Raw genomic sequence first — 25,634 nt, 5'->3', positions numbered from 1 at the left:
CTGCGCTCCACCTCTTCCACCCTACAACCGCGATCGGCAATCTTTCCCCTTGGGCTGCCCGTATCACATCGACAAACGTCTTCTCTCTAGAGTCTGCTCCTACCAGCGCCTCTACCAATTCTACCCCTCATCGCTCCGATCCGTAATCAGCCCTACATCTCCAACACCACAACAAGCCCCTCACGATGGCGACCTCTGTGCAAACACCCACGAACGCCGACCAGCAGGTCGACCTCTCCACCATCCCCATCTCCCCCGATGGTGGCGACAAGTCCGAGATCAAGGAGACCGACGCCGAGAAGCCCGTTACCGTCTTCCACGACAAGGAGAACTTCAATGTCAAGCACCCTCTGCAGAACAAGTGGACTCTCTGGTTCACCAAGCCCCCCAGTGGCAAGGTTAGTTGGCCCAGTCGCGGGCATGTGAGGAGCTGTATACTAACTTGGCGCAGGGTGATAACTGGAACGACCTCCTCAAGGAGGTTATCACTTTCAACTCTGTTGAGGAGTTCTGGGGCGTATATGTACGCACACCTCGCCCCCCCTCCACTCGATCTCTCTTTCCATTTACTGATTGGCCTCCAGAACAACATCGCTCCTGTCTCCGAGCTGGCGCTCAAGTCCGACTACCACCTCTTCAAGGCTGGCGTTCGCCCTGAGTGGGAGGATGCCCAGAACAAGCATGGTGGCAAATGGTCCTACCAGTTCAAGGAGAAGCGCAGCGTCCCCATTGATGATCTCTGGCTTCACGTCATGTTGGCTGCTATCGGCGAAACTCTCGAGGGCGAGGATGACGGAGAGGTCATGGGCGTCGTTGTCAACGTTCGCAAGGCTTTCTTCCGTATTGGTGTCTGGACTCGTACCATCGGAAAGAGCATTCCTGGTCGTGGTGACGGTGATGTGGCTGGTGGCAAGGGCCGCTCTCAGGATAAGGGCCGTGACATTCTTTTGAACATCGGCAAGCGCTTCAAGGACATCCTGAACCTACCGCCCAATGAGGTCGTCGAGTTCTCTGGCCACACCGACAGTGCGCACAGCGGAAGCAGCCGTGCGAAGGCCAAGCACACCGTCTAAGAGACGCATTTGAACCTCGGGAACAAAACACACAATACCAGGCATACCAATGCATTATATCGGGCCTGTTTGACCCCTCATTCGTTGAGGAGGCCGACTCGCGTTCGCATGATATCACTCGTCGCATTTTTCAGCCGACCTTTTCTTTTCTTCTTTTTTTTAGGTTGCCTGATGCCAGCGGAGGATCAAAACGGGGCAGTGCTAACGCATCAATGATAACGCATCTCTGGGGCGGAAAAGGTTCTCTCATGATAGTCTTAGGAGCTCTTGACGAAGGCGTTGCTGAGAAGAGAAGAAAAAAAAAATTAGATCAATGGGGTTTTTTTGAAACTTCTAGACGGTCATGATCGATAGTACATAGGCGGATACGAATATCCGGAATAGATACCTAGGTTTAGGCCAAATTACCCTGCCCGTGCCTTTCCGAAGATGAAGGGGTATCTCTATTACATTTCATCTAGTGTTTTTTTTCCGTCTGCCTCAGACCTTCCAACAAGCAAGTCCCCTTATTCAAACAAAGCATCGCCGCATAATGCTGCAGCGGATTCTTCTCCTGCATCGCTGTTGTTACATCTCGTCGCCGCTGAACTGGTCTTCGAAAACGGCCTGGACCAGCTGCTTCTTGTTGATCTTGCCCATGGCGTTGCGCGGGATGTGGTCGACGACCTTGAGGACCTGGGGGATCTTGTAGTTGACGAGGCGGTCGCGAAGGGCCCTCCGCATGGCCATTGGGGACCAGTGGGGGACGACGTCCATGTTGAGGATGACGACGGCGCCGACCTTGGAACCCCACTTGCCCGAGGGGACGGCGACGACGGCGGCCTCGGCGACCTCGGGTAGCGAGAGCAGCTCGCGCTCGACCTCGAGGGCGCTGACCTTTTCGCCGCCCGTCTTGATGATGTCGGCGCTCTTGCGGCCCTGGATGAAGTACATGTCGCCCTTGGCCCAGGACGACTGCGCCGCATTGAGGCCTGCGTTCGGGACGGGCCTGCGGACGGCGATGTCGCCCGTCTTAAACCACCTGCCCTTGCCGTCCTCCCCCTCAACGAACTCCTTGGCCGTGGCCTCAGGGTTGCGCCAGTACTCCTTGAAGACCGTGGGGCCGCGGAGCTGGATCTCGCCGGGGCGCTCGCGGCCGGTTTCCGGGTCGACGTCTTGACCCGGGGGGATGACGGCGCCCGTGTCCATGTCGACGAGGCGGGCCTCGACGCCGGGGAGGGGCCAGCCAACGCTGCCGTCGACGCGGTCGGCGAAGTCGAGGCCGCAGGAGAGGGCCATGCCGACCTCGGTCATGCCGTAGCGCTCGAGAAGGACGTTGCCCTTGGAGAGGGTCTTCCAGGACTCTTTGATGGGCGTCGGCAGGGCGGCGGAGCCGGAGATGGCGAGGCGCATGTGGCGCGGGGAGACGGCCTCGCGGGTCGGCTCGGCGGGGTCGAGGGGCAGACCCTTGTGGGTCACGAGGAGGCGGGAGTAGACCGTCGGGACGACGGTAAAGAATGTGATCTTCTCCTTGGGGAGGGCGTGCGTGCCGTTAGCGCCATTGGTGTCGTTGACGCCGTTGCTAGCGATGAAGGGCGCGGCGAGGCGCTTCCAGACGGCGTCGGCGTTGAAAGGAAACATGAACTCGATCGTGGACCCGGCGAGGAGGGGGGTAAGGACGGCGTTGACGGTGCCGTGGATGTGGTGTAGGGGGAGGACGTGAAGGAGGTGGTCTTTGGGGGAGTAGTTCCACGCCTCGATCAGAGACTTGGACTGCGCCGTCAGGACGGACTGGGGGAGCAAGACGCCTTTCTTGGAAGTTATCAGCGTCGCTCAGGGGCGGCGAACGGAGGTCTGGTGGGGTAACGAACCGGTCTGTTTGTGGTGCCCGAGGTATACAGCATCATGCCCGCGGCGCCCACGTCGGCGTCCTCAAGCTCGACTTGCTCATGCGCGCTGCCGCCGTGGTGCTTCTGCAGCTCGACTTGCGTAGGGTTCGAGGCGAGCTTTGCTGAGAGCACTTCCTTCGCCTTGGTTGCGAACTTTGCCGAGGACACGAGCAGCGACGCCTCACTCTGGTCTAGGATGTACTGGAGCTCGGGCGCGGGGAAGGCCGGGGACAGAGGAACCGCGATGGAGCGAGCAGCGAATGCAGCGAGGAGAGTCACTGGGAGGCAAGCGTATGTCAGGACCGCGACGTATCACATCATTGTAATAGCCCAGGGGAAGGGGGGACGCTCCAGAGGCTATTGCGGGGGGCTTGCGACTTGGCTTACCTACATAGTCGTAGCTGTTCTCTACCAAGAAGGCGATGCGCTCGCCATTGAGGTCTTGCTTGCCCGCCGAGTCCAGGAGCTTGTCTCGCGCGCGGCGCACGTCGCCCAGGAGCTCACCATACTTGAAGCGGCGGCCGGATAGCGAGTGGACCACGGCCGTGGACTCGGGGTCGTGCCGGGAGATGGCCTCGAAGAGGGGGAGTTTTGGGAGCGAGGCAGTGGAAGCCATTCTTGCGGTTCGCAATGCGCGGGCAGTAGCAAGGAATCGTGATGCGGAACGGGAGCTTGCGAGAGCAGTTGTACAGGCGACGTCGGCAGCTACGAGGATGGCGGGAGCGGCTGAGAATGGGGATATTCGGCAACACCAACAGCAGCCGGGCCGTCTAGCTACATTCCGCAAACCGGAGGCCAACATGAAGTGTGGGGGAGAGGGGGGGCTTGATATGCGACGTTATCAATGGCGTTATTATCCAACGGATCGGAACACGGAGTTGATGGACGGAGTGGATATTGGGGAGGGGACGGACCCCGGGCTTCGATGGTAACTCTCGGATCTTGATAGTGGCGGGCAGGTGTATGTAGTGCAGCAGCGTTGGGTGTGCGAGTGAACTGTGTCGTAATTTCTTTTTGTTGATTGCTACCAGGTCGTGGGTCGGACTTCTCCCTGCAGGGCCACGGGGAGGATTTTGCCGAAGACCGGACGGAAAACTTGGGTCGTGGGTGTGGCTTGTCCGGGCCGCAGTACCTAATTAGGTAGTCTAGACGAGGCTTGAGTACCTATTATGGCGCTATCCGTACTGGCAGGCAGGAGATCTGGGTGTGGTGTGTGCGCCTCGGTTGAAAACTGGATGGTGAATCTTCGGTGCGTTTGGGATCCAGCAGCATCGTGGCGCGGAATGGATGCCCATCGGTTGCTGTGTTGGTCCGCGTCCCAATCTACCTAGCCTTTTGGCTAGCGGCGGGGACCGCTCGGAAGCGGCCAATATTTCCCACGAGGCACCTCTGCCTACCTAGTTTATCTATCCGCCCCTCCATTGCAAAGCGCCTGGGTACCTCACGCAGAAGGGAGAAGTACCTGGGTATCTTGGTCATAAGATGCTGGTGATGGTGCTTCTGCTGCACCCTCCTCCTTTGCCGCTGCCGAATGTTGATGTTACCATACCACACGTCACCGCATCTAAGTGCCCCTTGCAAGGTGCCTGGGAGTCCTTCATCTTCCCCGCCCGCATGCATTGGCGACATTGCGAGTGAACAGCTTGATGTTCTGGAATGGGGGTGTCTTGTGATCGGGTATCTAATGGTGCCTTGCGCGAAACTGAGAGGAGGTCAAAGCGGAGCCTTTTTTTGCTGTGTCGCTCGTGTGTTTGCTCCTCTTTGCGATGCGCGGTGACGGGGGGTTGGGGGGAAACACGCGGTGAGCAGAAATGGGCAAGGGGGGGGGGGGGGGGGGGCTAGGCGGAAGAGTCATCGAAACAACGTGAGGTGCGTGTCGGGCTTGCCCATGCGTTGTTGATTGTTGTTGTTTGGTGGTACGTGGGTTCTCCAGTTCTTCTAGGTGTTCCAGTTGGCCCGCCATGCCTAATGCGGCGCTAACGGACGGCCAATACATGGGGTCGAAGAGGTTTCTGGGTTCTGAACTCACATACGGAGTAGAGGAAGAAGAATAAGAAGCAAGAAGGGCGGTGGGCGTAGCTCCTTTTCCAATACTGCAAAAGCAAACCTAACTTGGCCGGCAGATGAGTGAGGAGTGTAATATTCATCTCCGTCTCGCTCTTGCTTACACGAGGCGGGGCGGAAGACAGACTTTTGCAACCAGTGGCAAAAAAAAAGAAAAAAAAAAAGAAAAAGACAAAACTAAAGAGTGCGCCGAACAAAAGCCAAGGTGCATGTCGCAGACCTTACCTACGGCATCTAAATACCCTGTAAATATAAGTAGCTACACTGCAGGTAGGTAATACACGCTGCTGGGACTGCACTGCTGGAACTTCTCCCCCCGGTGGTGGGGTTCCACCCGGTTACCCAACCGGAAGGATAGAGACAAGGTCGGCGGCCTGCTGATTGGCCGGGGGCCACATGTGCCATGCTGCCTGCCAAGCCGGTCCCGCATGTCCGCTCTCTTCATTTCCTCACCGATACACCGAACGTTCTTTGCCCGTGGGAAAATCTGCTGCTCGGCTTGTCATTTGCCTGTCTGCCTGCCTGTCTGCTTGCTTCCTCATCCTGCATCCTCCCACCCACCCATCCACCTCCCCCCGATCCCACATCATCCATGCTCCGCTCTCAGGTCCCAAGTTCCAGGGTCACACTTCGCACACCGTACCTTTCATGCACCCGCAGCAGCTCCCCCTTCTCTACCTAAACCGAAAAAAGTTGTTGGGCTGGCAAAATCCATACCACACCACGCAATCACGCAGCAGAAGCAAGGTCAGCTTTTCTTATTCTTCCCCTGTCCGGCTTTTCTACACCGTCCTCCATCCCAAACTCCTTTACCGCCGCACCGCATTGCAGCCCGCAAGCCGCCGCGTACCTACTTCTACTTGCTCCTCCCCCCTTCGCCTTCTTTTCTCTCTCCTCCCCTTTCCTTACCCCCTATGAACACATTCCGCCCCTTCGTTGGCAGGATTGGGAGTAGTTTGACCGGAGGAATAACCCAAGCACACTCACCAATGTTGCGAAGATACGCCCTCGGCTTCTCGGCCGGTGCCGCTAGACCCCTCGGAACCATGTCGTCCGCCACGCCCGTCGAGGACGCCATCCGTTCCAAGGTATGATGCCCCTCGAGGTATACGACGACCCCAAGGCCGGCTTGCTAACTCAATTTCCCTCAGGTGACCGCTGCCTTCTCCCCCACTACCCTCGAAATCTACAACGACTCCCACCTCCACAGCCACCATAAGGCCATGGCTGGCAGCACCTCCAAGGAAACCCACTTCAGGTACGAGATTACCCCAAATCAACTGCCCGTTCCGTCTACAATTGGCTCTGGAATCGTTGGCTAACACCACCGCTGCGCAGACTTGTTATCACTTCGGAGTCTTTTAGATCAAAGATGCAATCCGCCCGCCACCGTATGGTCTACGCCCTCCTCCGCGAGGAGATGGCCCGCGAGGGCGGCATCCACGCCCTTCAGCTCAAGACCCTCACCCCCGAGGAGGAGGAGCGACAAAATGCCAAGAAGGCGGCCGAGGCCCAGTCCTCTGAAGACTCGGCTTGAAAAAGAAGAACAAAACGGAAGAAAAAAAACTGGACAACAGAATACCATGACCGATATACCCAACCAAATCCCCCGAAGAGGGTACAACCCCTCGGAGCAAATCACGATATGAGACATACGACCTTTCCAGTAGGAAAAATAAGACATGACGGAATACTAGGAAACCGACAGGGCAACCACAGGAGAACTTTTGAGAGAGAGAGAGGAAGGGTGTTTGTGTCATTATACCGGAGTCGGGCTATGCTTTTGCTGTTGTGCTACGGAAAACCGAACCTTACCGTCTTGAACATCTCATTTACGACTTCGGATACGACGGAAAGCCATCGTTGAATATGGCACCATGTTTTTCTAAGGGGACAATAGATACTTTTTAAGCCTCTCCAGAGAGCCGGTCATGAAAAAGAAGAGCATAATTAGATCCACTCCAAACAAAGTTTTGATTGATTATGCTCGCTGCTTAGACTGTTTCCCGTTCTTTTGCCGATTCTCATCTTGGACCTGCTGTTCTCGGCATCTCCATTAGGCATTGATGCGTCCTATGGGTCCTTCACACATGCAGACTTGGGTAGGCTGGTATAGCAAACACTCTGTATATCTATTGCCGACAGGTAAAGGGGGTATCATACGAAGCCTCGGAAGAGAGAAATGAAAGAAAAAGGATGAAAAAAAACAAACAGAAAAAAACCTCTCCCAGCACATTACATACAACTCGAAACAGACCTATAAAGAATATTGTGCTAAAGCGGCGGATGCTGCGACCTTGTCCATGTTACGCGCTCTAGCGGCGCTCCATTAGACGATTCGTCAATTTCTGTCCCCCCCTCCTCCCTCACGATGCAAGTCTACGACTTTCGAGGCATGGAGCTTAGCGGCGGCGCCAGCCGTCCCTCCTTTGCCATTTTCTCGAGTTTGGCCATCATCTTGCGCTTTTTTCTCTCCTCCTCCGTTTCGTACCTGGGCTTCTTGACCCGGTGGGCCTGCGTCGAAGCCGAGAGCGTGCTTCTCGGCGTGCCACTCCGCTGTGCTTCCATGCTCGGCATGGAAGCCAGGGGCGTAGCGGAGTCGAATGAGACGGGCAGGCTCCGACGTACCGCGGGGTGCTGTGTCGCGGTCTTGGCAGGAGCCGCCAAATTTCGAGGGGGCGTTTCCGCAATAAACTCGTTCTGCCAGAGTTTCACTGCAGAGACACGCTTCCCTTCGGACAGCACCGAGTTGCGGGTGGTTGTCTGGCTGGTGGGGGTAATATTGCTGACACTACGGCCATTGTGACTGCGGCTTTCATCTTTGGAGGAACCGGCATCATTTGGGTTTGCCGTTCGAGGCCGCGGGGTGCTCGAAACATGCGTGACTTCTCGGTCCCCCGAGAAGACGTTCTTGTGGCGCTGAATGGCCGGTGCTGATGCCGGAGCGTCCCGCATGACCTGGTCCTCCTTGACTGACATCCGTTGTTTGCCCTTGTCTACTTTGGTGAGGGGCACATGCGACCCGATGGGCAAGAGGTCGTCATCCTTGGCTTCAATGCTGGATTGTCGGCCGTTCATGAGACCCTTCGTTGTCTCTTGCGCGACAGCGGGTGATGGCTGGTCCGGCAAAAATGACAGGTCGGCAGATGTTGCGCTCGAATTATGAGGTTCTTTTGGTCGAACCCGTGGCCTGGGTTCGACTACCTGAGGAATTCTGGTTTGGGGGCCCCTCTCAATATCAACCCCGGTCGTCTCGGTCGAAGGCTCCAGTCCAACTCCCGGATGCGTAGATGTTTTACCTGAAAGAGAACCCCTTGCCGACATATATGCGCTGTGATACACCCTGAAAACTTGATGGAGGTTCTCACGCGTCACAACGCCACCTTGGAAGGCTGGGCTGTCCACATACTCAACATACCACTGATAAGCCGAAAGTGGAGCTTCGTCGTCGTCCAGGGTTTCAATATAGGGGATGAAGCCATCCACAAAGGCTCGGATGAAGTCGTCATAGAGCCACTTAGGGAGCAGGAGCTTTCGACGAAGGTCTTTGATAGTCAGACATGCTTTGACAAAGTCGCCAGTACTCCCTGAATAGGAAGGGTAGGCGTTGCGGAAAGCTTCCAAGGGATCCCGTGCAAAAGTCTTGGCAACCACCTCTCGTGGTGGCCGTGGTGGCGTCTCTATGGGTCTTTCGTGCTTGTTGGTGACTTGAGGGCTGGAGGGGGCATCCCGTGGAGCTTGAACAACAGTCGGTGACGTGGGGGGTGAGGGGTTTGTGGTTCTCGTCTGAGTTGCTACTTCGTGTCGACTGGTCTGCCGAGAGGGCCCCTTAAGGACTTCCTCTGGGGCCCTTGCCGGGTGACCCTCTATTCCTGCCATCTCCGTCCCGTAGAGATCAAGTGTCATATGAACTAGTTCTTCAGGGAAATTGAGTTTCCCATTTGTTTGCTGCTGAGCCGAGCGATAGAGAAGACCATCAGGTTCGGACCACAGTCGTGAAAGCCTGGTGCCGTTTTTGATGGCCAAGCTGGTGATTTTCTGCAAGTTTTCGAGGCTGCGAGCTGTAAGAGCCGACCGGAAATGTTTCAACTTTGGCGGAAGCCAGTCAAGGTTCTCTGCGTTCCACTCGTGGTCTAGATATGAGATTATGTCTTGACAACGTGAGCTTTGTGCCGGCTGGTCGAAGCTGCCATCATTCGGCATCGCTCGACGCGCTTCCGGGACAGTGTTGGTCCCTGTCATAACATGATCTTCGGAATCGTGAGCCGGTCCTGGAGCGGGCGGAACTGGGCGTGGGGTGGCGCCGGCTTGTTGGCCATTGGTAGCCTCGACATTCCGAGATGTTCTCAAAGAGGACTGCGTGTCAGTCTTGGGAAGCGCCGACGCGATTGGGAATGCTGAAGATAGCGATGAAGGTTCCTGTAGAGGAGCTGCAAGTGGTATCGCAGGTCGAGCAGGAGTCTTGCCGCAATTGCTGCTCCCTTTTGGCTGATCTTCGGGGGTTGAACTAAACACGATGACTTTCATACCCTGACAGCGCCTCTTATTGGGAGCTTGCGCCTTCTCTTCGGGGCTCTTAACGTCCCTATAAGTGGATGGAACCATGCTTCCCTGACCACAAGGTGGACTTGTAACAGCCTGTGACGCCGTCGCCACGCGTGCGGCCATTCGATTGATAGGAGGCGTTGCTTCAACAAGGGCATCAGGGATGGCTGTTTCTAACTCGTCTTCCAGACCAGCGCTGCTTGACGGGAAAGCTTCCAGCGGGCGACGTTTAGACCCAGCCAAGGGCGCTATGTGCCGCTTAGGGGCTGGCTGCATGGGCGGCGAAGACGCGATTTGAGGACTGCTCGGTCGGTCTGGCGGAGGAGATTCAGGAGCAACACTCAACGGGCCAGACTGGCGTTCTGTTACAATCTGCGATTTGATAGACGGTGCCGGAGACGGTGTGAGGTGTTGTCTTGAGGTATGGGGAGATGGAGGGAGAGACTCTGGCCAGGAGCTGACGGGAATTCCTGGGCTGGAGTTTAGGCTAACTCCATCTTCTTGCTCTTGGGATGGTGCTGATGGAACTGCCAGCTCTGCTTCCATTTGAAGCGGTCCACTAGAGCCTTCCACATTCGGCTTTTGAGCAGCAGGCGGAAGTGTGCGGGAAGTGTGGAAGTATTTGACGGTCTCAAGGACATTTGGTGGAACATTGACTGCTCCCTTTTGAGAGTCGTTGTTCAGGGCTGAAATCCAAGAATCCTTACGCTCGAGGAGTGCGTTCTGGTTCTTTGGTATTACCGTGAACTTCTGGGGGATGGGGGCATCTTTGAGAATACCAAAGGGAGTCGAAGAGTCAGACGCATCTGAACGGCTTGTTGGACTAGCGATAACGGCCATGACAGGGGTTGCGGCGGTGAGGTGGTTTTGTGAAATCCTGCATTCAAAGGTTGGTAGACGGTGTAACGGGAAATGGGAGTAGGTGTTGAATCTGGGTTGAGTGACCAGGCGTTGAAAGGGTCAAGAGATAAAGGTATAATGAGGAAACCCACAGCAGCACTAGGCGAGCTTTCCAATCGGAGGACAAGTAAGGTCGCAACAGAGTCAAGCAGTCGCAATGTTTGCTGTGAATTTGAGAATTATCCAAATGTTGGAATGCTGATTATAGCGACGCGGTCAGGTAGGTACCTAGCTAGATACCGAGGGAGGCTTGGACGCGTTTTTTTTTTCTTGGGGGTGGTGCTGCTGGGGTCCTATCCGAGTAAAGTGGCAGCAATTGCGGGGTTCTGTTCTCTCTCTTCAAGCCGAGAGTGGTTTATATTAACTGGCTGGCTGATTGACTGACCGACTAGAGGGGGGAGCTGGTCCAAGCTTCGAAATCTAAGGTGGCGGACTGGTCTGCCGCCGTCTGAACTAGGTACCTACCTAGGTATGGTGTCGGAACGGAAACTGGTATGTACCTGGTAAAGTACCTAGCATGCCTACCTAAACCTATCTGTACTTCCACATGCATTGTAGCAGCTGTATCCGTAACAGACAGGAGGACCAAGGTACCCGGTAGACCGCTGCCAACGGCTTCCGGGACCGTTTCCAGAACCAGCCCTTCCAAAAGGTATTGTAGAGACACTAACGCAGCAGCAGCCATCCGCCTTGCAGAAAGTGTTGGAGACTTGTCGGAGCAAAGGTGGCCAGGGCTTGCCAACCGCCAACTCAGCCCAGCATCGCTGTCGCTGCGTCATCTCACCTCGTTTGACGACTGCACCAGCTTGCAAATCCCCAGACCACGCGCGCCTAAACCTTCAAGGGATAGCGCTGCCCGCCTCGTAGTAGTCTGCGGATAGTCCACCTCTTAAAAAAGGGCGTCCGGGGCCGTCTTGAAAGACACTAGCTCGCCCTGCACCAGCGCAGACAACGCTTAGGACCCCAAGACCCCAAACACCTCATACGCACACGCATATATGCACATACGAACGCGCATACCCAAGCCTGGCCTTTGCCACGTCGTTTCTCTTCTTCCGTCACCTGGATCCCTCTCGAACCCTTGAGCTTGCCTGTGCCCCTGTCGAAAAGCCGCCGATATCCACATACGACGTCCGACCTCTCAAACCACTGCCGACCAAGAACCTCCCTCCCCGGCGATCCCATACCCCTCTCTGCTACGAACCGCGAGATACACACATTCGACTGGATCTGACCGTTGGCAAGGGCCCGAGGAAGAGGAGAAGGTCTGGCTCGGATGTGCCTAACGGAATCCCTACAATTTACACACGCCATGTCATCCTGACACCAGAAGATGTCACCGCTGTATACGATATAGGAACTTCACGAGCCTCTTCATCGCCTAGCCGTCGCATATGCGCTTACGCAAGATGGCTAGCAACAACACATCAAAACCCAACTCGCCAGCAGTTCTCTCGACGCCCCCGAGCTTTAGGAGTCGCCATGACTCTATCAACTCTATATCCACGGCTTCCCAGGTCGACAAGGATCAGTTGGCCCATACCCTCAACAGGATCCATACGTCAGCAAGCCAGTCGGATTGCTTGACGACATTCAACGACTTCGCTCCTCCACCTACATCCCTCCCTGCGACGGAAACAAAGGTCTTGACAGGGGAGTTGGTTCAGAATGGGCTCAGCGGGCTCTATAGCCGTCTGAAGGAGGCTGTTGGCGCCGTTGGCACAAGGCAGCAGGACGTGGACGACGGCGACAGCTTCGACGCCGCCTCCAAGCGCAGCAACAGCACAGCGGCTACAACCCCGAAAATACCCATCGCCTCGCTCGCTCGTGCCGAAACCGCAACGACGAGCTCGTCCTTCAACTCGGGCGCGACTCACGACGGACCCATGGCAGCCACGTCCTCGTCGGGAATTAACACCGTCACTTCCGACAGCCAGTCGCATCCGCCCCAATCCTCCAAGGCCACTTCCATTTCCGCCATGACAGCTTCCAAGTCCAGCACCTCCAGCCGACAAAGTTTGCCCAGTGTGGCCAAGGCCTCTGCGGTGACGGCTATCAATCCCGAGGTTGCCCCTGCTACGGCACCGAGAAACGTGGCGCGAATCGAGGATGGACCCGTCCGCTCATCTGGGAGGAGAAGCATCAGCAAGCAGCCTGATCCCCGGCCGCTAGTTATCGGTTCCGAGAGTTCACACAAGTTTGACGTACTGGAGCCCAAACACGGCGGAGGCGCTGATCAGGGCCATACGAGCATCCGGACGAGGCGCGAAGACGTCGCCGTTGATGGGCCCTCGGATAAGCCCCTGAGTCCGATCAAGACCAATATACCTCAGTTGCCCAGCTTGCAAACAGCAGACCCGCGTTCTCCGGCATCTTCGACCGCGTCGATGATGCTCGTACCTAAGAGACCGGCTGTTATTGACCGCATTAGTCGTTCCAGATCGCCAGGTTTCGCTCCGTCAAGGTCCTCCTCCATGGAGCATGTCACCGCTGAGCCAAGTCCCATCAGCACGACCGCCCACGACTCTGTCTATCACGATTCTTTCGCACATGATTCCCAGCCCAAGCATGGAAGAACTGGCGCTCTGCGAATACCAGGCACGACGACCAACGAGGGCGCTCCTGATCAAGTTAACGCCAGGCTTGACAGAATGCGCCGGCAAGTGCTGAGCAAAGAGTTTTGGATGGCTGACGAAACGTGCAAAGAATGTTTCATCTGTGGCCAGCCATTTTCAGCGTTCAGAAGAAAACATCATTGCCGAACCTGCGGCTGTATTTTCGACTCCAAATGCACTTCGATCATCCCAGCCTCGAAGTTCGGGATGACTGGGACTCTGAGGGTTTGCAAGACTTGCTTAAAGGTCATAAATCAGCGACTCTACGAAGGAAGCGCCTCTGACGACTCCGGAGACGACTCATTTCTACCTGCCATTTTTCGTCAGACCAAGGCAACCCCAAAGGTCACGCAGGTTGAGGCCGAACCTGAGGAGCCCAGCTTTGCTGACCGAATGGAGGATTTGGGCGACTCGAGGTCTGTTCAGACACCCATGATGGCGATCCCTGCAACCCGGAGGATCAACGATTCCAACAGAAATTCGGCCATTTTGGAGATCGACGCACCGCAACTCAGCCGCCCGAGCTCCTCTCGCTCCTTGAAATCTCTGACGTCCGCGAACCGCCCGCAGTCATCGGGTCACAGGCGGCATCATTCGAAACATCACAACAATTACATGTCAAGATTTAAGCCAATGCCGGATGACAGGGCCCCGTTCCGTAAGGGCATCACTGAGGAGATGGCTAAGAAGCCAAAGTATCCTGCGTTTCACGACGACAATATTATTGACCCTGAGTTGGCTGCCTACATGTCAGACGAGTCCAGTGACGACGAGCAGATGAGCATATTCGCCACCATGTCAAATGCCGATCTGCAGCCGTCTAGCTACGATCACGAGAAGTCCAGTTTTGGTCCGTTCCTCAGTACAGGAAGAAGACATCGCCTTGGCCGTGGTGAAAAGAGCATCAGTGGTTTGAGTTTTACAAGCCGTGGAATCGACGACAATGCTGGTTCCGGAAGCCTTATTGGCCACGGCCGTCCAGGAAGAAGGCGCAACCTGAGCAACGTCAGCCATCAAATGCGTTCCCCGCGCCCCAAGTCCGGCATTTTCAAGGGCCCGTCAGCGTCAAACGAAAACATGTTCGCCACCGACAATCCTGTGATCGAGGCCACGAAGCTGACGAGAAGCGACTCGATGCAAGCCGACAAACAGCCACAGGTGGAGCTCAACTCATCGAGCATGCTGCATGTCAAGAGACTATTGCACCAGCTCCTCGAGGATTCGGGCATACCTAACGTGCCTGCGTGGGAAAAGGCTTTGATTCCAATCTTGCTCCAGTGCACTGACGACGTTACCCCTGACATCAGGGCAGGGGACGACATGGATATACGGCACTACGTCAAGCTCAAGAAAATTCCGGGAGGCAAGCCGGGAGATACTAGCTACGTTTCGGGTGTTATTTTCACTAAGAATCTCGCCCTCAAGAGCATGCCTCGTCGCATCCTTAGCCCCCGCATAGTCATTGTCTCCTTCCCGATCGAATACCAGCGGCACCAACAACACTTTATGAGCCTTCAGCCAGTCATCGAACAAGAGAAAGAGTTTTTACGAATCGTCGTAAACCGAATCATCAATCTGCGCCCCCAAATTTTGCTCTGCGAGAAGTCTGTTTCGGGAGTTGCGTTGCAATATCTGTCAGAGGCCAACATTGCTGTTGCCTACAACGTTAAGCCTTCAGTCATCGAAGCGGTATCGCGGTGTGCTGAGACCGATATCATATCTTCTCTTGACATGCTGGCCCTCCAAGTTCAGGTTGGTAGGTCGGGAGGCTTTGAAGTCAAGACCTATGTCAACAAGAACTATCCTGGGAAGAAGAAGACATATATCTTCCTGTCCGGATGTTCCGAGAAACTTGGGTGCACCATCGCTTTGCGTGGGGACTCGACTGAAGTCCTGTCGAAGATGAAGAAGATCACAGAGTTCATGGTTTACGTTGTCTACAACTTGAAGTTAGAAACGTGCTTGATGAGGGATGAGTACATCCAGTTACCCGCTGAGCCTGAGGAATCCTCATTGCTGGGATCGTCTGTTCGCCAGAACCCAGAGGACGCGCCTCGTTCCCTTACCGCGTCGACTGAAATAGGGAAGAATGAGCCGCAAGTCACCAAAACCTCGCCCACCGACACTGAGCTCCCCTCTCAAACAAGCGATGGTACATCTTTGGTCACGGCTGAAAGCACTCTGTCATCCGACCAAACTGAGGAACCGGCCACAGAGGAACGGCCCCCTTTGGTATCTCTTCATGCGACTCATGTTCATGTGCCGCCCACGTCTCCCGATTCGCAAGTGCCAGAAGATGTGCCGATGCCGACATACTACAGCGACATGGTGGCGAGATACGAGACGAAGATTTTGTCGGCGTCTCCATTCGTCAAGTTCGCTCAGCCCTACCTGCTTATGAAGGCACGAGAGCAGGAGCGGAGACTCGTTTACCTGAAGCGCCTACGGGATCAGGACGTAGTAGAAGAACAAATCGACCCCGAAAAGTCCAAGTCGCAAAAGTTCCAGCTCATCAAGCCTGAAATGGTTCACGCCATCGGACAGAAGGCACCACGGCAGGTTATGGAAATTTTGCACGCCGTCCACGATGCCGAATACGACAAGGCTCTGTACAATTACCAGACGCAGACGAGGCAGTGGGAGAATTATATCCAGGGCAACCTCGACCTATTCGATCCCTATTCTCATCAGAACATTGTCGTCTTGTACTCGGTCATCTGCACCGAGACGAAGATTCCTTGTTCCGAGCCAGGGTTGATCGCAATCGCATTCTACGACGAGCACGTTGACGAAAGCGGCAGTATGGACCCAGACTGTACTCTCGGCCAGTATATCGAAGATCTGTGCATCAGTAAGGACTCCATCTGTACTTCCAACGGATGCGACCGAAAGATGACGGAGCATCATCGCACCTACGTACACGACGAGTCACGAGTCACCATATTCGTTGAGCCAGCAGCTAAAAGGCGTAACTTGGACGGCATCACCATGTGGAGCTATTGCAAAACGTGCAAAAAGGACTCTCCCGAGATGGGCATGTCCGACAGCACCTGGAAATACTCTTTCGGCAAGTACCTTGAGCTGCTTTTTTGGAGCAGGGGCCTGCGGCTCCATGAGATTACTGGCTGCCCTCATGACCACCACCGTGACCACATCCGCTACTTTCACTATCGCGATACCTGGGTGAGGATACATTATGACCCTATCGATCTCCTCGAGATCATTGTCCCAAGAGCCCGGATCACGTGGAAGGTTGAGAACGATCTCAAGCTCAAGAACGAGATTTTCAACAAGATTGAGGAACGTTGGGCTCGTTTCATCAACTCTGTCAAGCTCAGACTCAAGAGCATACGCATCGACAGCGTCTTACCCGAAAAGGCCGATGCGTGTAAAGCCGAAGTCGACAGGCTTGCCAAAAAGGCACAGGACGATCAAGTTGCTTTGATACGCAGACTTCAGGAAACCTATGTCAACTCCAAGTATTATGAGGTTATTCCGTTCAATGCTATTGTCAGGGAGATGTTGGAAAAGGCCGGCGACTGGGACACCTCGTTCACAAAGTTCGAGACCGACTTCCTTCCCGACAAGGACCTGCGCCAATTGACAATGATCCAACTCAAAAAGATTTTCACCGACAACGAATCGAGGGAGTCCCTTCCCTCGACAGATGGCAACTCAACCGTTGAGTCCGGGGAGCCTCCGTCTCAAACCTTCTCTGATGTAGACGAGAAGGTTTCCACCCAACCCACGGACCCGACCGAACCGCATCAGGATGGGGTCGTGGGGTCAGTCGAGGACGAGCAAGAGAAACAGGAAGAGCTCGAGCAGGAGGGATCGAAAGAAGAAGAAGAAGCAGAGGAGCCTTCCACATTGTCAGAGCCTCAGAAGGAACCAGAACAAGCCGAAACAACAAAGGATGGGGTTGTTGGCCGAGAAGCACCAGAGGAAGCTGACAAGATTGATGCTCCAGCTGATACTGCACTTGAAAGAGTGGAATCCCTGGACTTAGCCACCCCGGGCTCGCCGAAAGCCAAAGGGCTTGTCTCGTTTGCTCCTATTAATGAAGCCGGGCAGATTTCAGCAATGCCTGGCAATGCCGAGTCGACATACCCCCTCGTGGCCAGGCCTCCGCTTACTACGACATCAACTAATATTTCCCTCTCTGAGAAAGTTGAGCAGCTTCGTCGTGAACAACAGGTTATGGGTGCCGAAACATCACAAACCGGTGATGCATCTGAAGCACCCAAAACAAACCAGGAACGAGGTTTGGCTCGTAGGGCCCCGATGGTTAGAACCCTGTCGCAGCCCGCCCAAACGCTACCGAGGTCCCAGTCGAGCTTTGCCAAATCAATTGTGCCGAAGGACGCCATGGGAGCCGAGACTCTGGGTGAGACATCATTTAAAGTGGATAAGAAAACGTTCGATCGACTGGCATTGGGAATGAAAAGCCATAGAAAAGCTGGTCCCTCTTCAATACCTCGGCTCATCACCAAGAAGAAAGATACTCATGTGGCGTCCCAGGTTTCTAGAATTGCCCGGCACTTTGAACAGTTGAGCCGTGAGTTCGAGAAGGAAAGACAACGAGAAGACCGCAGGAAGCGCCTCGCCAAGGGCCATCAGCCTCGTGCAGGTTTGCCACGTTCTGCCACCAAAGCTATTGTGGAAGTCTACCACAACATTGACAATGCCGTACAAGAAGCTGGGCCGTCGAACACAGAGCATAACGAGATCAAGATTCTCGAACCCAAGCCGGCGCCAGTCAACCCAGCACCTCCCGGAACTGTGCAAACAGAACCCGACAGTCCACCGAGAGGAGAGTCGGATCTTGCACCAGAAGCTGCTCCCCCCACTGAAGAGCACCAAGTTGGTGGGGAGACGGACGACACTGCGACAGTTACAGCTAGCCACGGCGGATCCGATGACGAAGGGCAGAGCGACACTGAACAGTCCATACTGGACGATCTGCTGCCTGACGTCAAGGAGCTGGCTGACTCTCTTGAACCCAGCACGGAGATTCCACTGGAACTGCCGAAGCATCAGAAAACTAGCCTTATGAAGATGCTCACTAACTTTTGGGCTGAACGATCTGCCAGTGGGTGGCCTCAACTGGACTATCCAGTCAACGCAAGCGATCATATATTCCTCGATTCCGATGTAATCGTGAGGGAGGACGAACCCAGTTCTGTTATTGCATTTGCCCTGAGTTCTGACGACTACCGCACAAAACTGGCTGATATTCGCCGCCAGGAGCGAATGGCGATACACAATGATTATGAAGCCAACTTCGATGCCAAGTCGTCAGGACTGTCTGATACTGGCGGCGAGTTGATGATGGAAGAGGGCGAGCTGGAGAAGAGTCTTCTCAGAGCAACGGGCACGCATCTGAAATACCAGTTCAAGGAGGGGTCTGCAACCATGCTCTGCAAAATTTTCTACGCTGAGCAGTTTGATGCGCTGCGTCGCAAATGCGGCGTTGCAGATCGCATCGTCGAATCGCTCTCCCGCTGCTTGAAGTGGGACTCCAAGGGCGGCAAGACAAAGTCGGTCTTTCTCAAGACTCTCGACGACCGCTTGGTCTTAAAGGTGAGTTCTTTCCCTTGTTGCTTGTTTGACGACACCCATCCACTCTCCCCGAAATGGAATCGATGGCTAACAGTTGACACAGGGCCTATCGCCCATTGAGACGTCGGCTTTCCTGAGATTTGCGCCAGCTTATTTTGGCATCATGGCCGAGGCTCTGTTCCATGACTTGCCATCTGTCATCGCAAAGATGCTAGGGTTCTTCCAGCTGATCATCAAGAACCCGGTCACAGGCGTCGAGATCAAGTTAGACCTGCTGCTCATGGAGAATCTCTTTTACGATCGCAGTCCGACTCGGCTTTTCGACCTCAAGGGTTCCATGCGCAACCGCAAAATCCAGTCTACTGGCGAGCAGAACGAGGTTCTTCTGGACGAGAACATGGTGGAGTTCATTTACGAATCGCCGTTGTTTGCACGCGAGCACTCCAAGAAGCTTCTGAGAGCATCCGTAAGTTGACAGCATCAAATGTGACAAAGCAAAACGCTGACACTTGTCCAGGTCTGGAACGATACTTTGTTCCTCGCAAGGCAGAACGTGATGGATTACTCATTGATGATTGCCGTAGACGAAGCCAGAAAGGAGCTCGTTGTGGGCATCATTGACTGTATCCGGACGTACACATGGGACAAGAAACTCGAGAGTTGGATCAAGGATCGTGGTTTCGCGGGCGGTGGCAGAAACCGTCCCACCGTGACGAGTCCGAAGGAATACAAATCTCGTTTCCGGGAGGCGATGGCCAGGTATGTACCCACGGATCCCCTCCTAGTTTTTGGAATCTCATCAGTTGCTCACATGATGCCAGATACATCCTCCAGGCGCCAAATTGCTGGCATCAGTTCGGCGTGCCTCAAATCACCAACAGCATGAGGCCACGATTCGACTTCGATACCAAGCCTGAGTAACAATATCAGCATACATCGGCATCAAATGGTACGGCACACGTTCAAGTCTGACGGGATCAGTCGTTGTGTTCGACAAGGGGATGAGAATTGAATCGTACTGTCGGCGTTCCCCTCTCCCCAAAACAATGTGAACGGATTGACGGATGGATGGAAGCGTATATGAGCATGGAGTCGGTCCAGTTTTAGCAACGGTTGGCACCTTGAGCATCACCAGAACAAAGTATCTTAGCATTACGGCGTTGACGAGTAACGGCCTTGAATTTCAGATACCCGGTAATGAAATAGATGACCGCTGAAGAATTCGATATACCCATGACAACACTTCTTGTGAAAGCTAAGCATAAGAATTGGCTCAGGATGTTGTCGCGGCACCGACACCGGGTGTAGAAAGCGCAGCCACTGTACCGCTAAATACCCAGTGACTAATGGTCCACTAGAAACTGGGGGTTTAGTACCTACCTCTCAGGTCTCCGACACGGCCTTTAGCTAGGCATCAAAGTCCCCCGTCAGGTTGCAGACGGCAACCCTGTCTAACACCTTGGCTGTATCAACTGATACCATCTTCATCTCGCATTTCTTCACTCACAAACAACGGTTGTAATGTCAATAGACCTCAACTGGGAGACGCTCACAACGGGCCCCGACGGGGAGGCCCTGGCCCTCCGCATCCGCGACTTCATCCACACCAAGTTCCAGGCCGTACCATTGCCGCGCTTCATCAAGTCGGTCAAAGTACACGACTTTGAATTCGGCGCCATCGCCCCGGAGCTGGAGCTCAAGGATATCACCGACCCCTTGCCAGATTTTTATGAGGACAACCCGGAAATTGAGGATGACGAGGAGGAGGAGAAGGCCCTCGATGACCCGCCGCAGCTGCAGCACTTCCCCAAGAGCGAGCTGAGCGCTGGCGAGAGGAGGAGGCAGCGCGAGGGGGCGTCTATGCCGCCAAGGCTCAGCATGCACGCACTCAGGGGCCAGTCCGGAGACTTCCCAAGCCCGTTCCTGGGCGTCTCAACGCCGGGGATCTTGGGCGGCACGTCCAACTTGCACTATTTCCAATCGCACTTGGGGAACGGGTGGTCGGGGACGCAGACGCCTCTCGCGGCGGTGGCCGGCGCGCACATGGGCAGCAGGCTTGACTCGTCGGCCACCCGGTCACCCGTGGGTTCGCCTCGGATGGGCCACAGCCGCAACCCCTCGCAGAGCTCCATCTCTGTGAGCGACTTCAACCCGACGCTGGCGCAGCTGCGCGAGAAGTCGAGCGTGTCGACACTGGCGCCGACCTCGGCGGGAGCCTCGAGGCCGCCGACGCGGGATGCGCACCTGGCCGGGTCGGCGATCCAGGAGGAGGACGAGGAGGGGCCGGAGCAAGGCGGGGAAGGGGACGAGCCGCGGTTCAGGGAGCCGAGGCCAGAGGACTTGCAGGCCGTGTTTCGGATCCGGTACGCAGGCGATGTGAGGCTGCGGCTGACGGCGGAGATTCTGCTGGACTATCCGATGCCGAGCTTCGTGGGGATTCCCGTGCAGCTGAGCGTCACTGGGCTGACCTTTGACGGGGTCGGGGTGATGGCGCACATCCGCAAGAGAGTGCACTTCTGCTTTCTGAGCCCCGAGGACGCCGTCACGGCGGTGGGCGCGGATGACGCGGGCCCCAGCGAGCCCGGAAAGAGGTTTGGCGGGCTGCTGCAGGAGATCCAGGTGGAAAGCGAGATCGGGCTCCGCGACGGCGGGAAGCAGAGCCTGAAGAACGTGGGCAAGGTGGAGAGGTTCGTGCTGGAGCAGGTGAGGAGGATATTCGAGAACGAGTTTGTGTATCCCAGCTTCTGGACGTTCTTGGTCTGAGGGGGCTTCTGAGTCCCCTCCTGTATTCTTTACGAGGACATGAAAAGCATAGTTATTGGGGATTTCAAGGGCAGGCGAATACACAAGATCTGCTATAGCTCCGTTCTTCATTGGTATCTATCTCCGAAAACACCAAAACAACGCTACCTGCGTGATGGCTACGTCAGAGTACTCTTGAACCCCTGGTAAGCCTGCTGGATGTCCATCTCGAGCTCGCGGGCCTGCTGCTCGCTCAGCTCGTCTGTGGCCTTCATCTGGTTCAGAGTGATAAGCCACTGCACAATCTTGCCCCTGTTGTCGAAGTCGCGGTCCGTCACTTTGTTGACCGACTGGATGACGTCGGACAGCAGGGGATGCAGCTGGTCCTTGGAGAGCAGGCCCAGCTTCACAGCGTCAAGGAAGGTGATGAACTCCTGCGTCGCCTCCAGGATCAGCGTTCCGCTTGTGTTACCGGCGGCCGACGGCGCCGGGGCGGCGCTTGATGAGGCGGTCACAGTTGTCGAAGGCATGCCAACGCGGATGCGCTCCGTTGCGCGGGGGACCTCGAGCTGTTTGGGGCGATAGGGGTCAGCTTTAGAGCAGAAGGAGGATGGTCACGAAAAGAAAAGGGGAGACGGCTCACATCCCACTCCGCCTTGAACTCTTCCAGGCCCCGAAAGGCCATAGACACGGTCTCGTCTGCCAGGATGGACTTGTACTGCTTCAGGGACCGCTCGCAGATCTCGGTATAGTCGGCTTCGGGGATCGCATCTTTAAGAAAGGCCTTTTCGAGCTCGTCAAGGGTGACAATGATGCTGAATATCTCAGCGAGCGAGTCCTGGAGATCGCGCTCGGCGCGTGTGTCGGCTAACTTGACCTCCTGTCGAGGTGCATCGTTTGGTTAGCTGGGACCGGAGTCGTCTTTGCGGGGGCGGGGCAGCTGGAGGAGGGGGAGGGGAGTGTGCAGCGCCCTCTGGAAGGCTGAAGGTTGTGAATGACGAACCTCATCGAGGTTGATGGTAGCTGAGAGTGTCGTGTTTGGGATGTAGCTATGCGGTGTTGGTGCATAGGGCTGCCGGGGCATCATCTTCGCGGCTGTGTTGGAATCGCGGCCGGCTTCATAGTCGATCGATCAGCAGCTTGGGGAGCTACTGAGCTGCCGCTACGTGCGCGTCGCAGAGCCAAGGACGTCGTCAGACATCAGGCACCAGGCGTGACATGGTCCATTTCTCAGAGGTTCAGACAGTCAGACCGCTAAGACGTGGGGCAATGTCTCCCAAAAGCCATTCCAAAAGAGGATTAGCGTACGCATCGATAAGTCCCGATAAGCCCGAAAATTTTTGGGCAAGAGCGAACCGTTCTCTGCCATTGAGAGAAGAAGGTCTGAAGAAAGTTTCCCGCGTCCACCGTCTACGGTCCCTGCAGCCAAAACTTCCTTTACCATCATCCACCGCAGGAGACCCCCCCCCCCCCCCCCCCCCCCCAGGCAGAACGGAACTTTTCCCTCCCTACCGGTCACCATGGGTTCTCAAAAGAAGAACCTCAAGGCGACGAAGAAGTTCGAAAAGAATCACCTCAAGGGTGTTTTGGACAAAAGGAAGGAATCCGCAAAGATTAAGCAGCGCATCCAGGTCAAGGCCAAGAAGCAGACAAAGAAGACCAAGGACTCCGAATTCTTCAAGAATGATGAGGCTGCTGCAAAGGCCAAGGCTAATGGCCACCGGAAGGACGCCAAGGTCAGCGCCATGAGCGTTGACGACTTCTTCCAGGGCGGCTTCGAGGATATCATCGAAAAGAAGGACAAGAAGGCGTCAAAGAAGCTCGGCAAGCGGAAACGCGATGCGCCTGTGGAAGAGGGATCCGACTCCGACTCGGAAGACTTCTCCGCCGAGGAGCAGCCTGTCGCAAGCGATAGCGAGGACGCCGGCAGCGAGGACGATGACGAGAACCTAGGCATGACCAAAGAAGCCATGGAAAAGCTCGCCGAGAACGACCCCGAATTCTACAAGTTCCTCAAGGAGAACGACCCGGAAGCCCTTGACTTTGACGAGAACGCCGATCTTGCCGAGGTGGACGAGCTCAGTGCCGGCAGCGATCACTCAGACGACGACAAGCAACCGAAGAAGAAGCGCAAGAAGGGCTCCAAGAAGGCTGCCGCCGTCGAGGAGGAGGTCCTTGACGATAACGAGCTGACGCGCGAGATGGTGGCCAAGTGGAAGAAGTTGATCGAGGAGAAGCAGAGCTTGCGCGCCGCGAGACAGGTCGTCCTGGCCTTCCGCTGTGCGGCCCACCTCAACGAGGACGACGCGGACGATGAAAAGACGCAGAGATATACCATCTCCAACCCTGAGGTCTTCCACGACATCTTGATCGTCGCTCTAAAGCAGATTCCTGAAGTCATCTCGCACCACCTGCCCATAAAGGAGTCTGCGTCCGGCAAGATCTACGTGCCTACCGACTCGAAGAAGTTCCACACGCTCTCCATGATGATTAAGACTTTTACTGCGTCCATCATCCATCTTCTCGGCACCCTGTCCGACGACGCGACCCTAAAGCTCACCATTGGCTCATTGGAGCCCCTGGTTCCCTACCTCTTGTCCTTCAGAAAGCTTCTCAAGGCCCTCATCAAGACAGTGGTCAATTACTGGGCTAGACCGGCCAGCTCAGAAACCACCAAGATCACCTCTTTTCTCGTCCTGCGGAAGCTCGTCGTCATCGGCGACAAGGGTATCCGCGAGACAGTTCTCAAGGCTGTGTACCAGGGACTGGTTTCTGGCTGCAGAGCAACAAACATCAACACTATCCAGGGCATCAACCTGATGAAGAACTCGGCCGCAGAACTGTGGGGCATCGACCAAAACGTCGGCTATACGACCGCATTCACCTTCATCCGTCAACTCGCCATTCACCTGAGAAACAGCATCGTCAAGAAGGAGAAGGATGCCCACAAGATTGTCTACAACTGGCAGTACACCCACTCGCTCGATTTCTGGTCATGTGTACTTGCTGAGCACTGCAGTCCCCTGAAGGAGGCGGAGACGGGTAAGGAAGGTCAGCTGAAGCTTCTGATCTACCCTCTCGTGCAAGTCACGTTGGGCGCAATGCGTCTCATCCCCTCGCCCACATTCTTCCCTCTCCGCTTCCACCTGATCCGCTCCATCCTCCGTCTGTCACGCGCGACCAACACCTACATCCCACTTGCATCCGCCCTCATTGAGGTTCTTGAGTCGGCCGACATGAGACGTTTCCCCAAGGCCTCGTCCATCAAGCCGCTTGACTTCAAAGTTGCGTACAAGGCGCCCAAGTCGTACCTCCGCACCCGCGTCTACCAGGATGGCGTTGGTGAGCAGGTCGTCGAGCTCCTCAGCGAGTACTTCACCATATGGGCCAAGAACATCGCGTTCCCCGAGTTTGCGCTGCCGGTCCTTATCCAGCTGAAGCGTTGGCTCAAACAAGCGCGCAAGACCAGCACGGGCAACAAGAACAACAAGGTCATCTCGCAGATCGTGCTGCTCGTGCAGAAGCTCGAGGCCAACGCCAAGTTCATCGAGGAGAAGCGTGCCAAGGTAGAGTTCGCTCCTAAGGACCGCGCGCAGGTGGACGCGTTCCTGCGCGATTTTGACTGGGAGAAGACGCCTCTCGGCGCCTTCGTCGTTGTGCAGCGCAAGATTAGGGACCAGAAGGCCAAGGCACTCGAGGAGGCGAGGAAAGAGGATGAGAAGAAGCGCAAGGAGGAGGAGAAGGATGCTCTTGCCGCGAATGTGGAGGACGACTCTGAGGAGGAATACGCCGACGAGTTGATGGATGACGAGGCAGACGAGGTGGAGGAGGAAGACGACGATGAAGACGAGGAGGATATGGAAGACGACGAAGAGTAGACTTGTGCGGCTTTAGAGAGTCGAACAAGATATAAAAAAGTGTTTTTACGGCGTCGCCCCCTAGTACGCTGGTGTTCAGGTATATATCATGGTTGTTGCGACATAATCCTGAAATATTTTGCCCTCAATCCAAGCGTCGTCCTGCATGACAACTGGAGTTTCGTTTGATAAGTAAGCATCTGTTTTTTTTTTGTTTTGTTTTTCCTCCTTCAAGGTCTCTGCCAAGCCAGCATCGTAGGTCAACTGGTCTTTGTGCGTGTAGATGACCGCCTGTGTCAAGCCGTTTTCAGACGAAAGACACATTTACCCATTTATGATGCAATAGGAAGACAGACGTCGGCACGGACCGAGAACCAATTCAAGGGTGCTGCTTACACCAGCACCCAA

General features: G+C 55.4%; 8 protein-coding genes across 8 annotated transcripts; 5 read left to right on the top strand and 3 right to left on the bottom strand.

The window, feature by feature from the left end:
* Positions 1-185: 185 nt before the first annotated feature.
* GLRG_00578 (eukaryotic initiation factor 4E) lies at positions 186-1,073 on the top strand (the record flags this gene model as incomplete). The annotated part of the gene is made up of 3 exons (XM_008091263.1): positions 186-398; positions 452-523; positions 585-1,073. The coding sequence occupies 3 exons, from the start codon at positions 186-188 to the stop codon at positions 1,071-1,073; spliced, it is 774 nt and encodes a 257-aa protein (XP_008089454.1).
* Positions 1,074-1,640: 567 nt separating this feature from the next.
* GLRG_00577 (AMP-binding enzyme) lies at positions 1,641-3,557 on the bottom strand (the record flags this gene model as incomplete). Its single annotated transcript, XM_008091262.1, has 3 exons — positions 1,641-2,864; positions 2,924-3,219; positions 3,329-3,557. 3 exons carry the CDS (start codon positions 3,555-3,557, stop codon positions 1,641-1,643), a joined length of 1,749 nt encoding a protein of 582 aa, XP_008089453.1.
* Positions 3,558-5,994: 2,437 nt separating this feature from the next.
* On the top strand, positions 5,995-6,542 carry GLRG_00576 (BolA-like protein; the record flags this gene model as incomplete). The annotated part of the gene is made up of 3 exons (XM_008091261.1): positions 5,995-6,093; positions 6,157-6,263; positions 6,344-6,542. 3 exons carry the CDS (start codon positions 5,995-5,997, stop codon positions 6,540-6,542), a joined length of 405 nt encoding a protein of 134 aa, XP_008089452.1.
* Positions 6,543-7,384: 842 nt separating this feature from the next.
* On the bottom strand, positions 7,385-10,390 carry GLRG_00575 (uncharacterized protein; the record flags this gene model as incomplete). Its single annotated transcript, XM_008091260.1, has 1 exon — positions 7,385-10,390. The coding sequence occupies one exon, from the start codon at positions 10,388-10,390 to the stop codon at positions 7,385-7,387; it is 3,006 nt and encodes a 1,001-aa protein (XP_008089451.1).
* Positions 10,391-11,859: 1,469 nt separating this feature from the next.
* Positions 11,860-19,548, top strand: GLRG_00574 (phosphatidylinositol-4-phosphate 5-Kinase; the record flags this gene model as incomplete). Its single annotated transcript, XM_008091259.1, has 4 exons — positions 11,860-18,648; positions 18,731-19,093; positions 19,145-19,386; positions 19,449-19,548. 4 exons carry the CDS (start codon positions 11,860-11,862, stop codon positions 19,546-19,548), a joined length of 7,494 nt encoding a protein of 2,497 aa, XP_008089450.1.
* A 600-nt stretch (positions 19,549-20,148) lies between these two features.
* Positions 20,149-21,390, top strand: GLRG_00573 (uncharacterized protein; the record flags this gene model as incomplete). The annotated part of the gene is made up of 1 exon (XM_008091258.1): positions 20,149-21,390. The coding sequence occupies one exon, from the start codon at positions 20,149-20,151 to the stop codon at positions 21,388-21,390; it is 1,242 nt and encodes a 413-aa protein (XP_008089449.1).
* Positions 21,391-21,548: 158 nt separating this feature from the next.
* Positions 21,549-22,456, bottom strand: GLRG_00572 (VPS28 protein; the record flags this gene model as incomplete). Its single annotated transcript, XM_008091257.1, has 3 exons — positions 21,549-21,938; positions 22,013-22,249; positions 22,373-22,456. 3 exons carry the CDS (start codon positions 22,454-22,456, stop codon positions 21,549-21,551), a joined length of 711 nt encoding a protein of 236 aa, XP_008089448.1.
* A 433-nt stretch (positions 22,457-22,889) lies between these two features.
* On the top strand, positions 22,890-25,247 carry GLRG_00571 (Noc2p family protein; the record flags this gene model as incomplete). Its single annotated transcript, XM_008091256.1, has 1 exon — positions 22,890-25,247. One exon carries the CDS (start codon positions 22,890-22,892, stop codon positions 25,245-25,247), a length of 2,358 nt encoding a protein of 785 aa, XP_008089447.1.
* Positions 25,248-25,634: the final 387 nt, after the last annotated feature.

The sequence above is a fragment of the Colletotrichum graminicola genome (genome assembly GCF_000149035.1).
Source record: "Colletotrichum graminicola M1.001 genomic scaffold supercont1.2, whole genome shotgun sequence".
NCBI classification, from domain to species: domain Eukaryota; kingdom Fungi; phylum Ascomycota; class Sordariomycetes; order Glomerellales; family Glomerellaceae; genus Colletotrichum; species Colletotrichum graminicola.
This window is presented reverse-complemented; position numbering and strand designations above follow the sequence as displayed.